The sequence below is a fragment of the Carassius auratus genome, chromosome 25 (genome assembly GCF_003368295.1).
Source record: "Carassius auratus strain Wakin chromosome 25, ASM336829v1, whole genome shotgun sequence".
Taxonomy (NCBI): domain Eukaryota; kingdom Metazoa; phylum Chordata; class Actinopteri; order Cypriniformes; family Cyprinidae; genus Carassius; species Carassius auratus.
The window spans coordinates 3,435,473-3,449,415 of record NC_039267.1 but is presented as its reverse complement, the minus strand read 5'-3'; the positions used below and the strand labels follow the sequence as shown (position 1 = coordinate 3,449,415).

The following is a 13,943-nucleotide window of genomic DNA, read 5'->3' as shown; positions in this document are numbered from 1 at the left end:
TCATAATTTACATGTTTATGTAGGGATGCACGATAAATTGTAAAGTGTTGCAAAATGGCTTTACTGCTGTCAAAAATAAAAACATGATTTTAGTCAGTAATTAAATGTTTTATTAAAAATACAGTTTAATTAAATTAGAAATTGTTTTAAAATTTTGTTAATATTTACATTGATAGAGGGAAATTTGTTATTGGTTCTTTTATGATTATATTAAATATTTGTTGTTATAATTTTTCATAATTTTTTCATGTTGCTTAAATATTAGATTTTTTTCTTTCACAATTATTTTTTTTATATTTCTCTAGCAATAATAATATGTACTAAATAGTATATTATATACTAATTATTATAGAAAATATTATTATTATTATTATATTAATATTATTATTATTATTATTATTATTATTATTATTATATTAATATTATTATTTTATTTTTCTTTTGTTTATTTTACATTGAAATTTTACATTAGCAATTATATTGTTAAATGTTTTGGTATTATTTATTTATTGTTATTTTCTTAAGTGTTAAATGTTTATTTTACAGTGAAATCTTGCACTATTAATTTTTTTTAATGTTTTGGTAATATAATTATCATTTGTTATGGTAGTTATAATTATTTTAGTAACAATTAGTAATAATAATAATAACATTTTATTAAGTGTTAGATGTTTATTTTACAGTGAAATCTTACATTGGACCTTTTTTTTCCGTTAGATTTGTTTTTGTAATAATAAATTATTATTATGTTAAGTATCAGATATTTACTTTTACAGTGAAATCTAGCATTAGCAATTATTTTGTTTGATGTTTTGGAAATATTTGTATTATTGTTTTTGTTTGTTTTGGTAATAACAATTATTTTAGTAACAATTATTTAATAATGACATTTTGTTAAGTGTAAGATGTTTATTTTACAGTGAAATCTTATAACTATGATAATTATTTTGTTAGATTTTTTGGGGGGGTCAAAATAATTATTGTAGTACTAGTAATAACAATAAATCTGATTATTATTGTGATGATCATTGTACTGAATGCGGTGTTGTCCCGCTCAGGAGCCGCTGGAGTCCGCTTCGGAGCTGGATCATCTGCAGGAGCGCTGTCTGCTGCTGGGTCTGGCGGGTCACTGGCTGTCTCTGTGTGATCCTCCGCTCCCCGTCTCTCGTCTGGCCGCGCTGGAGAAGCGTCAGTGGCAGAGTCGAATCCGCTGGCTGCTGCTGCACACGGCTCTGGAGCGCCAGAGTCTGTTCGCTCCCTCGGCTCTGTCCCACGACTCCTTCCAGAGCCTCCTCAGGGAGTTCTCCTTCTCCAGGATGGCTGCGCTGGACGACCCGCTTCACCTGAGTGTGTCCGAGCTCCCGGCGGCCGAGGACGAGTGTGTGCTGTCCGGGGACGAGCGCCAGGCTCTGACCGCTCTGGTGGCGCAGCTGCTGGACGAGGGGGGCGTGAGCGAGGCCAGCCGCGTCTGCAGGTATTTCGGGTTGTTTCACAGAGACGTGTGGCTGGTCCTGAAGTGTCGTGGTCTGGCGAGCGGAGAGCTGCAGCCTGAGCTTCACAGCCCTGATGGAGAAACCAGACGCAGTCTGCCATCATGTGAGTCATCTGCTCCCATGATCTCGTTTAAAACACTGCTAGCTAATCAGTATTCTATTATACAGCCGAGAGTTCCGCTCCTCGACTCTGATTGGCTGAGCCGTGTTCAAAGCTGTTGTAGATTAGCTACAAAGTAACACACACCTTTGTTTACTTCTGTGTGTTGCTCGGCAACCACTGTATTAGAACCACCACTGTTTCTGAGGAGCGACACTGTTTGGTGGAAGAATACTGTTTTTATTAATATCACTACACTTTATTTTCTCCGTTTTATTTTGTGAAACCTTACTACGTATATGGAAACATTGTTTTATTAAAGCAATAATCCCCGTGAAGCTCCGTGTGTAGCAACAACGCCCTTTAGCTGTTATAAATTCACTTTAAAATATGGGTTTTTGCTTTAATATTACATGCACTTTCACAATTCAACAGTTGTAAATGTTTTATGGTCATCAGGGTTACACTTGTTTGATCGAAAAATACTACAAATAGTGCGAGATATTATTACAATTTAAAGTAGTTATTTTCGGTGTTAATATATTTTACGATGTAATTTATTCCTGGGATGCAAAGCTGAATTTTCTTCATTTTATTTAACACTGAAACATATCATTAATAATATATGCAATTTAATCAAATGCACACATTTTTTATTAGTGTCCAATTAGTGTTTAATTTTTTTGCTTTATTTATTAAAAGGTCTTATTAATAAAATTTTCTATTCATCGCTGAAATGTGTAATTGAGTACCTAGTTTAATCTAATTAAAAATGGACTGTTTTGCCCTATTTTTGTATACATTTTTGAACCAAACATTTCCACTAGTAATTGTGTATTTTTATGTATTTATGTTCTTATGAGTATTGAGGCATTACCTTGTAGCTTAAATGCTAATGGAAGACTATTATTTGCAACTATTAATTGTAAATATCACAACTTATTCAGTACTGAAATAAAAATATATATATTTACTGCAAAAACATTTCACTCAGCAATTGTTTATTTGAGGTATTTTTATGCTTATTAGTTTTTAATTAGCATGTTGCTAAGCTAACGACTTAGTACTCCATTATTTTAGTCACATTTTATTTAGCAAAAAAAGTTCCATCTTATTAAAAAGCCAACATTTCTCCCAGTGATTCTGTGTATTTGATGTATTTTTAAGAGTATCTCGTCATTAGCTTAGCGATGTGCTAACGGCAAACTATTGTTTTATTTAGCCCTGAAAAGAATCTACTGAACATTGTTCTGTGTTATGACAAAGAAAATGTTTCACTCATTAATTTTGTGCATTTTATGCAGTTTTGAGAGTTAGTCTTTAGCTTAGCGACATGCTAACGTCAGACTCTTCTCTCTGAAGCGCCCAGCATGAGCAGCTTGTCGTCGTTCGTGGTGGTGCCATCGCCGGACGATCAGGTTCTGGTTCAGCTCAAACATCTGGTGGATCAGTGCTGCAGCGGCAAGAGTTACTGCAAACAAGTGCTGAGCCTCTACGAGCTCTCCAAGGTGCGTAACATCGGTCAGACCTGACCCTGCAGCTCATACCCAGTCTTAAGTAGCAATAGACAAAAACACATTGTAAGGGTCAAAATAATACATTTTAATTTTATGGCAAAAACCATTAGGATATTAAGTAAAGATCATATTCCATGAAGATATTTTGTAAGCTTCCTATCATAAATATATCAAAACTTAATTTATGATTAGTAATTTGCATTGCTAAGAATTCATTTGGACAACTTTAAAGATGATTTTCTCAAGATAGAGATAATTTTTTTGATCCCTCAGATTCCAGATTTTCAAATAGTTGTATATCAGACAAATATTGTCTGATTCTAACAAACCAGACATCAATGGAGAGATGATTTCTGAGTGGATTTGGTGTCCAGGGTCGCAGATACAGCGTGTGTGTGTGAAGCGTGACTCTGGTGTGTGTGTGTGTGTGTGTGCAGGAGCTGCAGTGCTCGTTCGCTGAGATCTCGTCGGAGGAGCCCGAGGCGGTTCTGAGGAAGGTTCTTCTGTCGCAGCAGGTGGACCGTTATAAGCGTGCTCAGGCCTTCATCAGTGTCCAGGGTCTGCAGCCGGACACCGTCGCCCGTCTCGTCTCCACCGCTGTGCTGGAGGGTCTGCTCGCCTCGTCTCAGGAGGGAGAAACCGGTGAGGAGTCAGCTTCACTTCCTCTGGGATTATTACATTGTAGTTCTGTTTTAAAATATGATGACCATAAAAAGAGAAGAAGGGCTTCTGATTGATTGATTGATTGAGTTTTATTTTATTTTTAATAAGCTGAATGTATTTTAGTATCATTTGATATTGTTATATTTTCGTTTCATCATATTTTTATAATTGTATACATTTTTCACAAATATTTTCTGTTTTTATTTTTAATTGTTTTTAGATTTTCTAATTTCAGTAAAAAAAATCATTTAAATTTAATTTTTGTTTTTTTTTTCATTTAAATTGTAAGTTTTATGAATTATTTACATTTGATATATTTCCAGTTTTCATTTTAATTTTGTTTATAGTTTTATTTTAATTTATTTTCATTAAGTTAAACTGTAGTTTTACATGTTTTAATTTTTTAAGTTTAATTTTATTTTAGTGCTCGTTTTATTTTTTATATTTTATTTTCTTTCAGTGCATGTTTATTTATGTTATGTATATATTTTTGTGGTTTTCATTATTACATTATTAAAACTTTCTGATACTTTCATGCAAATACATACATTACTGTTCAAAAGTTTGGATTTGGTAATTTGGTATTTTATTTTTTCATTTTGAAAAGTTTTTTCTACTCCGCAAGGCTGCATTTACTTACAGAAACAGTAAATTCGTGAAATATTATTGCAATTTCAAACAACTGTTTTCTATTTTAATATATTATAAACTGTCATTTATTCCTGTGATGCTCCGCTGTATTTAGCATCATTCCTCCAGTCTTCAGAGTCACATGATCTTCGGAAATCATGAAAATATGATGATTTACTGCTTAAGAAACATTTCTGATTATTATCAATGTTGAACACAATTGTGCTGCACAATATTTTTGTGGAAACTGCTGTTTTTCAGAATTCTTTATTGAATAGAGAGCATTGATATGTAATGGGAAACTCGTGTGTGTGTGTGTGTGTGTGTGTGTGCAGGAGAGCGGCTGATGTACGGCCCAGCCGACGGGAGAGAGACGTTCCTCCAGCTGGCCAAACTGTGTGGAGACCCAAACCTGGTCGGCACCAATCTGATGGACAGCATCCCGACCGTCCCGCTGTCAGAGCTCAGCTGCAGTGAGTCCTGACCCCTGCACTCATCACGATTACCCACAATGCTCTAGTCTCTACAGGGACATTGACACACATAACTCTTCCCATTTGTGATTAGTTTAGATTTTATTTGACTATTTTTGTTTGTCTGTAATGTACCGTCAGTTTAATTTAGTTTTAACGGTAGTTAACAATTTAATTTTGATTAGTTCATAGTTGTTTTATTTTGATTCTGTATTTTACTGTCATGTTATTTGATTACTGTAGTTGCAGTTTTTGTAATCCAGATTTTGGTAAATTTGGCTTAGTTACTATTTTTTTGTGTTGTTGTTTTATATTATAATATTGTTTTTATTTTTTTATTTTAAGGTCATGTAATTTGATTTTTATTAGATTTTTTTTTTTTTATTAAATTTTAATTTAAATATTTTTTTATTTATTCTTTAATGCACTTTCACATAAATTGATTTAGTTTTTTACAGTTTTACTGTTATAGTGTTCGTATCCCATTATTTATTATATTTATATATAGTTATATTTAAAAAATGTATTCTTGATTATTATTTTGTTTTTATTTTTGATATTAGCGTAGATTTGATAGTTTTCTATTCCCATTTTTTATTAGTTTACATTTATTTATATGATTTTGTGATAGTTTTAAATTATTTTATTATTTAGTTTTAATTTATTGTTTATTTTATTCAGTAATTTACCATATAGTTAGTTTTTTCCTCCCATTTCTGTTTTACTTTTTATTTATCGATTGTTGGTTTTTTGTATCATTGCATATGTAACATCTATTTTAATACTCCATGTACTGTAATTGAATGTAGTTTTTCGCTTTAGTCTTACACAATTATTTGTGTCCCTGTAGCACAAAAGCAGTCTTGCGTCTCTGGGGTACATTTGTAGCCATAGCCAAAAAAAATCATTGTATGGGTCAAAATGATAGATTTTACTTTTATTCCAAAAATCATTAGGATATTAAGTAAAGATCATGTTCCATGAACATATTTAGTTAATTTCCTTCCTTAAATGTATCAAAACTTCATTGTGATTGGTAATTTGCATTGTTTCATAATTAAGTTGGACAAATTGAAAGGTGATTTTCTCAGTACTTAGATTTTTTTGCATCCTCAGATTTTCATATCATTGTATCTCAGCCAAATATTGTCCGATGTTAAAAAAAAACACTTTCACTAATCCTCAGCTTTCAGATGATACATGCATCTCAATTTCGTAAAATTAACAGACAAGACTGGTTTTGTGCCCCAGGGTCACATTTTTCTCTGAATCCCTTTGTAATTAGTGTATTTCAGTTTATGACCAGTCTATTCACATTATATGAAGTTAAACTGTGAATGCTCGGGCAAAAGAAATGTCCTCGTGAACATATAAGTATGAAGTGGTGGTGGATGTGAATGGTCTGTCTGTGTGCAGCTGTGGAGATCTTGATCCTGGCTCACGACTGCTTCAGTCTCACCTGTAACATGGAGGGAATCGTGAGGGTCCTGCAGGCGTCCAGACACCTGAGTCACTCGCACCTGGCTCACGGAGACGGCTACGGGCTCCTGGTGAGGTCATGAAGCCCAGGACTCCTCTGAATCAGTCCCAAACCTGGAAGATCACTAGTGTTCCTCTCTCTCCACAGGTGCGTCTCCTCACAGGTATCGGCAGGTACAATGAGATGACGTACATCTTTGACCTGCTCCATCAGAACCATCGCTTCGAAATGCTGCTGAGGAAGAAGGTGGAGTCGGTGAGAGATCGAGTGTCAATCTCATACAAAATACAGAAATTATGGAAATGTACAGGATAGTTTCCACCAAGGGACAGTAAAATGAAAAAAAAAATATATATATATATCTTACAATTCTGACTTTTTTGCACAATTCAAATCTCAAAATTAATAAAACTCTCAAACATAAACTCAATTCTGAGAAGAAAAGTCAGTTACCTTTTTTTTTTTTTTTATTCTGTGGCAGAAACAAAAAACATAATTGCAAAATATAATCTCAGAATTGCAAGGAAAAAGTTCAGAATTTTGACTTCAAGTTTTTGACTTTTTTGTAGCAATTTTTAGTTTATATTATGCAAAAGAAAAAAGAACAATTGCGAGATATGAACCAAAAATGTAAAAAAATAATTGAAACTTACAATTGTAAGAAAGTCAAAATTAAATATAGAATTGTTAGAAAAAAAATCGCAAGATTACATGCTAAAAAGAACAAAAACTCTTGAAAAAAAAAATTGTGAAATATAAAGTCAGTATTCCGAGACAAATAATATTGCAAATTGCAACAAAAAAAAAAAAAGGTGAAATTGTCATATAGAAACTAAATAGCAAGCTATATGTGTAGAATTGCGAAAAAGTCAATTGCAATTGAATTGCGAGATATTAACTAAAAAGTCAAAATGGTGAGATCTAGAATCAGAATTGTGGGGGGAAAAAACTGTGAGATACGAACTCAGAATTGCTAAAAATGTAAGAATCGCAAGGGCAAAAAACTGAAAAAAAAAACAAAGAAAGAAATTGGGAGATAGAAATTTGGATGTGAATATATTGTAAAATGTAGTTTATTCCTGTGCTCAAAGCATCTAAACTTCAGATACTGAGGAAGAAAGTGGAGTTATGTTACTGAATTTTCTGACTCCATAAGTAAATGTCCAGCACATTCAGATCTGAAACAGAGTGTGTGTGTGTGTGTGTGTGTGAGACAGAACGTCAGGCTGAAGACGGCTCTGTTGGACTACATCAAGCGTTGTCTGCCGGGTGACAGCGAGAAGCACAACATGGTGGCTCTGTGTTTCAGCATGCGTCGAGAGATCGGAGAAAACCACGAGGCAGCGGCTCGAACGCAGCTCAAGATCATCGAATCACAGCCCTGGGGTGAGAAAACACTGCAAAACTGGAGAAGGCTTGTGTCTATTGCTTGTTGCTTCATTAAATGTGTTTGAGTTGTTTTTAACGTCACGCCTGTGTGCGTCTCTGATGATGTTTTTGTGTGGTGGTGAGCAGCGATCACTGCTGATCTGAAGAACGCTCTTATGAAGGTCCTGACTTTACTGAAAGACGCAGCTGAGAGCTACTCGAAGGTATTTCACCGCAAATCATTTACAAACCTGTTCATGTGAACAGATTTTTTTAATGAAGTGACGTCAAATTTATGTTTTTTTTGTATTTTTTTATTATTGTCGTCAGGGGCGTAGCAAGCTTTTCAAAAGTGTGGGGGATGGATGTGGTTTGTTTATAAACAATAAAAATGATGAACACATTGACAGAGGGGTACAAAATGCAGGGCTTAAAGTTCTCTGGCACTGTGCGGGATTTCCAGCTTGCAGCGTTTGGCTAGGAAAAAAATAATCCTACATTAAAAAAAAGAAAAGAAAAAAAAAATCAAAAAAGGGGAGAAAAAAAAGCAAAATCAGAAAAGGAGAGAAAAAACGCCAACACAAAGCTTTTTCTCTGGTGGTATAAATAATGTAACAATTTTTTTTTTTAAACATTAATATACACTTTAATTTCATAGTTCTTCAACAGGTATGCAAACAATATCCCAATAATAGCAATTAGCATTAGTCTAAAAAACGAAATATAATAACGAAAACACTCGACATGTCAACAAAACGATTAACAGAACATCTTCCCAAACACATATCAAGCTTATTTAAAAACCTCTAAAGCATAAACACTCATTCAAAGTACCTGGAAAAGGGAGATGTAAATAACCATAAGTTCCCGCCTCCTCAGCACGAGCTGACCGATAACACCCCAAGAGAGGCGGGACTTAAGGCAAAACAGCCAATCATCAGCCGATCTCACTCAAAGCCGGTGTCAAGTTTGAGAGGGAGGGGGGAGGAGGCAGCCGCGGCGAGCGCAGACACAGAGCGGTCAGAGAAACGGAGGAACGACTGTAGTAAGGCGTTTGTGCAAAACTGCGGAAAAACTGCAGAAAATGTGCGGGTGTCGAACCCTCTCACCGGGAAAAGTGTGGGTGTTAAAACCCCCACATCCCCCACGGGTGCGACGCCCCTGATTGTCGTAGATAAACCTTTTAATACCCTTTTTTATGTTTGGTTTATTTCTCTTTGTATTTTTATTTTTTGTATTTCTCTCTATTTTTTCATATTTATGAGTTTATTTCTCTTCATATTTATTCTTCTTTTTAGAAATATTTTTACATTATTATAGGTGTTCTAGCCTATTTAAATTATTTTATATATTATTTTACATTTTTCACTTAGTTTCATTGTTTGTTGCATATTATTTTTTAATTCTGTTACTGTTGTACACTTAGTTTTCTCTTCCCATTTTTTATTAGTTTAAATTATAATCTAATTAAATTATATTAAATCTAATTAAATTTGTTTTAATTGAAATATTTTTTAGGTTGCTTTGGAAGTCGGCACATTGTGAACCACTGCTTTAAATGCTTTAAATCAACATGAGATCAATATGATTCTCTATCTTGTTTACATTCCTCTATTAATGCTCCTAGTTTTATTGGGCTTCATTCATCAGAAAGAAATCTTTTGTGACTTCAGGGAAAACTTACAATGATCAGAAAGAGCCTTTAAAGGGTTAGTTCACCATCTTCTACTCACCCTCGAAGCATCCTAGGCGTGAGACTTTCCTCTTTCAGGATAATTCAGTCAAAGATATATCAAAAGATATTGTCCTTTCTCTTCCAAGTCTTTCAATGGGGGTAAGCGGGTGTTTGTTGTCAACTGTTCAGAAGTCGTGGAATAAAGTGTGCGCATCTTTAATAAAACATCCCTTATACAGCTCTGGGGGGAGAATAAAGTCAGGTCAGTTTTATTGTCACATCACTAAAGCACATGTGCCATGGTGAGTGAAATTCTTGGGAGCTTGTTTCAGAAATTGCAGAAAAAATTAACATATAACCTGTACAGTCACTTGTACAGGGAGAACAGGAGCGGGCTGAGGACATAGCCCTGAGGAACACCAGTGTTGAGTGTCAGCAGGGATGAGGTGTTGTTGCCCAAGTATGGTCGACACAGAAGCATATTAAATGCCAGATCAGGGGAGCAGAAGGATTTAATAGAGTGTAGTTCCTCTCATCACACCACGAGTTGTTGATAAAGAAACAAACGCCCCCACCTCTGCTTTTCCCTGTGAGCTCTTTCGTTCTGTCCGAGTGGTGCACGGAGAACCTCGGAGGGGACGACGTCTGAGTCTGACAAGGACGCTGGCTCTCTTCCCTCTTTTTCGGCGGTGTTTCCTCGGTCGCGCCCGTACAGCCCAAACAAAGGGCCAGCGTGCAAGAATTCAAAGTCCAGTTTGCGTTTCGCGACGTAGGAACCTATGCTTAGAAGTGTGTGTCTGTCGTAGACAGTTATACAAACAACCTCCAACTCGTAGAGCAACAAAAAAACAAGTAAAAAAAACTGAGCTCGCAACAGCCACAACTCCTTTAGTGAATCCATGTGTTTTTGTAAGATAAATACCCAGATTTCAAACGTAATAAACTATTTTAATATAAGTTTGATTGGATTATTCTGAAAGAAGAATGTCACATACACTTAGGATTCTTGGAGAGTGAGTAGAAGATTAATAAATGTTCCTTTAAGATGAGACCTGATTTTGTGTGTGTGTGTTTGTGTGTGTGTGTTTCAGGACTCGTGTGTGCGTCAAGCTGTGAAATGTGTCAAACTGGCCAAACTGGTGACTCTCCAGCTGCACTTCGTGTCTCAGGGACAGGAGCAGCGCGTCATCAACCTGCGTCTGCCAGACCTCCAGAGCACCATTGTGTCTTTACCGCGCTGTTACCAGGTTTCACTCCTCACTCTCTGATTATTCCTGTAGAAACACTTCTGCTGCTCTTTAACTCCTTCATTCAGCCGTGTGTACGGAAATCCTGTCATCGTTATACTTACAGCCTTACACCTGATTCATTTCCTTTAACACATTAAAGATTATGCTTCGCAACATGCTCACGTTAAAAAAATATTTATTTATCTATCTATCTGTCTGTCTGTCAATCTCATTTCTCTTCGTAAATGTGTTTAATTATTTTTACTACTTTTTGTATTTATTTATCGGTCTATCTCTTATTTCTTTTCTTAAATGTGTTTATTTATTTCTGTTCATAATTATTTATTTAGTTTCTCTTATTTATTCATTTCTATTTCTGTTTTTATTTATTTACTTATTTACTTGTCATATTTATTTCTCATCTATCTATCTCTCTCTCTGTCTCTCTATCTCTGTCTATCTAATTATTTTAAATCATCTTATTTAGCTATTCTCTTATTTATTTTTATTTCTCTTCGTTATTTGTTTGTCTTATTTATTTTTTTATTTTAACGTGTTCTATGCCATGAAAATGATAATGATTGGTTGCAGGTGTTTGTGTTGGCCAATCAGCATCAGTGTGACCGTAACGTGCTGGACTGTGATTGGTTGCAGGTGTTTGTGTTGGCCAATCAGCAGCAGTGTGACAGTAAAGCGCAGGACTGTGATTGGTTGCAGGTGTTTGTGTTGGCCAATCAGCATCAGTGTGACAGTAACGTGCTGGACTGTGATTGGTTGCAGGTGTTTGTGTTGGCCAATCAGCATCAGTGTGACCGTAACGTGCTGGACTGTGATTGGTTGCAGGTGTTTGTGTTGGCCGAAGCGTACGACTACAGTCCGGACTGGGCCGAGCTGCTCTATCAGAAGGTCATCCTCAGAGGAGACTTCAGCTATCTGGAGGAGTTCAAGCGGCACCGAGCGCTCAGCGCTGGCCTGTTCGAAGACATCTCCAAGAAGTGAGCTCACTGCTGTTACACTGTTTCTCTGAGCCTAATCATGCTCTACTGATACATTTAGTTTCGTTATGGTAGGAATATTATATTATTGGACAGCTTTCTGCAATGCTTGATTGTAATTGGTCAATATTGGAGTCAAATATATATAAATTAAATTTAAAAAAACGCAACACAAAAAAAATTCAGCTGTTAAAACTATTGTTTTATGTTATTAGATAATGGACATATAATATTATTGTATTACGGTAATACAATGATTTTGACTTAATTTGTATTAGGTCCGTAGTGTTATTTTAGAGTCAGATATTTTTAAATAGAATTTTTAATAGTTATAAAATACCAAACATAATTAACCAAATGCACAACAAATGGATTCATATGTTCTTTTCTATTATTTTATTAATATAAATGTAATATTTGTGTATTTTATTTTCCTGCTTCATTGTAATTGTTCCGTGGTGTCATTTTGGACCCAAATATTAGTCAACTAAATTAATGCAAACAAAATTATTTCACTTTACATATTATATATTATTATATTATATAATATTATTTTATTAAAATTAAGTTTTTGAAATAATAAAGATAACGTTTTCGAATAATTTCTCATATTTATGTAAAAGTCATATTTGTAAATGAAATAAAAAAATATTATAATAAAAATATAACATACTAAATGAACTATAATCTTTTAATATAATATAAATGCAATATTATTTTAATATAGTCATTTTTAGTTAAATTTTAGTTGCTACTTATTGATTGTAATTGGCCAATGATGTATTTTTGATTGAATATTTAGTGTGTGTGTTTATATATATATATATATATATATATATATATATATATATGTGTGTGTGTGTGTGTGTGTGTGTGTGTGTGTGTATATACTGTATATGTTTGTAGGTGTGTGTGTGTCTATACAGTATATATGTGTCTGCACACTTATTCCTTCCTTGTAATATAAATCACAAGGAAACAACCTTCCTTGTTTCTAGAAATGTGTTGATTGGTTGTGTTGTTTTTTGTCAGAATGTCTCATCACAAGGCTCCGGCGAGCTCCAGTCAGAATCTGAAGAAGCTTCTGTCTCACTGCGAGGACGTTTACACTCATTATAAACTGGCTTACGAGCACAAGTTCCTGGACGTGGCCAACATGCTGCTGCAGGACTCCAAGACCAACAGCTTCCTGAAGGACCGGCTGGGCACCTGACCCCCCGGTGACCCCCTGCTGACCCTCGCCCGGGGCGCTCTATACTGTGTCCTGCTCTCGCTGGGCAGCGTTTAATCATGTCTGTTCAGTGTATGGAGCTTTCTAAACAAGCCAAACTAACACGTGTTTGATTGATTTCCAGTAAAAGTGATTCTTTACCGTTTTCAGGCGTCTGTGTTTATGTCCTGATGGATCACGGTAAAACACTGTTTTACTGCAAGACCTTTGTGTGCTTGATGTAGAATGAGATGTATATTTGCAACATATTATATTTTTAGTGCTGAGATTAATACTGGAGACACTTAATGAAGCACTTTAAGAGGCCATGTGAAATCGGTTTATTTTTTCACATTTTTTTTAATTTTTTTATTGGTCTCCATTTTCATGGTTAAATTGAATGTTAGTAATCAAAATGCATGTCTGATTACTTATAATTATGAATATTTTTTTATGAAGCAAAAATTACATTTAAAGAGAACTATAAAATCCATTTTATTTTGTTTTAAATTCTTAAAAATTTAATCTTTCTGGAATAAATTTTAGTAATAAAAAAACATGTTTAATTAACTCAAATCACAAAATGTACACAATTTAACAACAATGTATTAAAAGATTAACAAAAATTACTTTTTGTGGCCTACAATTTAAAAATAACGTATACAAATCCTATTATTATTATTATTATTATTTTTTTTTTTTTTTTTTTTTCTGGATTCTAGTTGGTCTGTTTGTTTTCTTTGTTTATTTTAATGGTTTAATTGCATTTTAGTAATCAAAAAGCATTTCTAATTAGTTGAAATCATAGAACATACCGTTTGACAATTTATTAAAAGTTTGTGGAATGTTTATTTTAGGGCCCTCTAAATTTTGTTTTATTTTTTACATTTAATTTTTATTGACTTCATTTTAATGCTTCAATTACATTTTACACATTACGAATTAAAATCATACACTTTAACAGTAATTTATAATTTTTTATTGTATTTTTAAGGACCTATGTAATCCATTTCCTGAAATTCCCCTTTTTTTCTTAAAACTCAGTTTTTTAGTTTTAATATTTGATTAAATTTTTTATTAAAGCTTGTATAAGCCATTGAATTTATCACA

General features: G+C 34.1%; 1 protein-coding gene across 1 annotated transcript in view; it reads left to right on the top strand.

Moving 5' to 3' along the window:
- Positions 1–12,999, top strand: part of spg11 (SPG11 vesicle trafficking associated, spatacsin) — a 38,519-nt gene extending 25,520 nt beyond the window's left edge. Inside the window, exons 31-41 of the mRNA XM_026202055.1 lie at positions 1,059–1,596; positions 2,956–3,101; positions 3,548–3,752; positions 4,739–4,876; positions 6,293–6,426; positions 6,504–6,611; positions 7,574–7,742; positions 7,872–7,948; positions 10,491–10,646; positions 11,472–11,623; positions 12,656–12,999. Coding sequence (XP_026057840.1) covers positions 1,059–1,596; positions 2,956–3,101; positions 3,548–3,752; positions 4,739–4,876; positions 6,293–6,426; positions 6,504–6,611; positions 7,574–7,742; positions 7,872–7,948; positions 10,491–10,646; positions 11,472–11,623; positions 12,656–12,836 — 2,004 coding nt within the window. The 3' untranslated portion in view covers positions 12,837–12,999. The remainder of the gene's footprint in view (positions 1–1,058; positions 1,597–2,955; positions 3,102–3,547; positions 3,753–4,738; positions 4,877–6,292; positions 6,427–6,503; positions 6,612–7,573; positions 7,743–7,871; positions 7,949–10,490; positions 10,647–11,471; positions 11,624–12,655) is intronic.
- Positions 13,000–13,943: the final 944 nt, after the last annotated feature.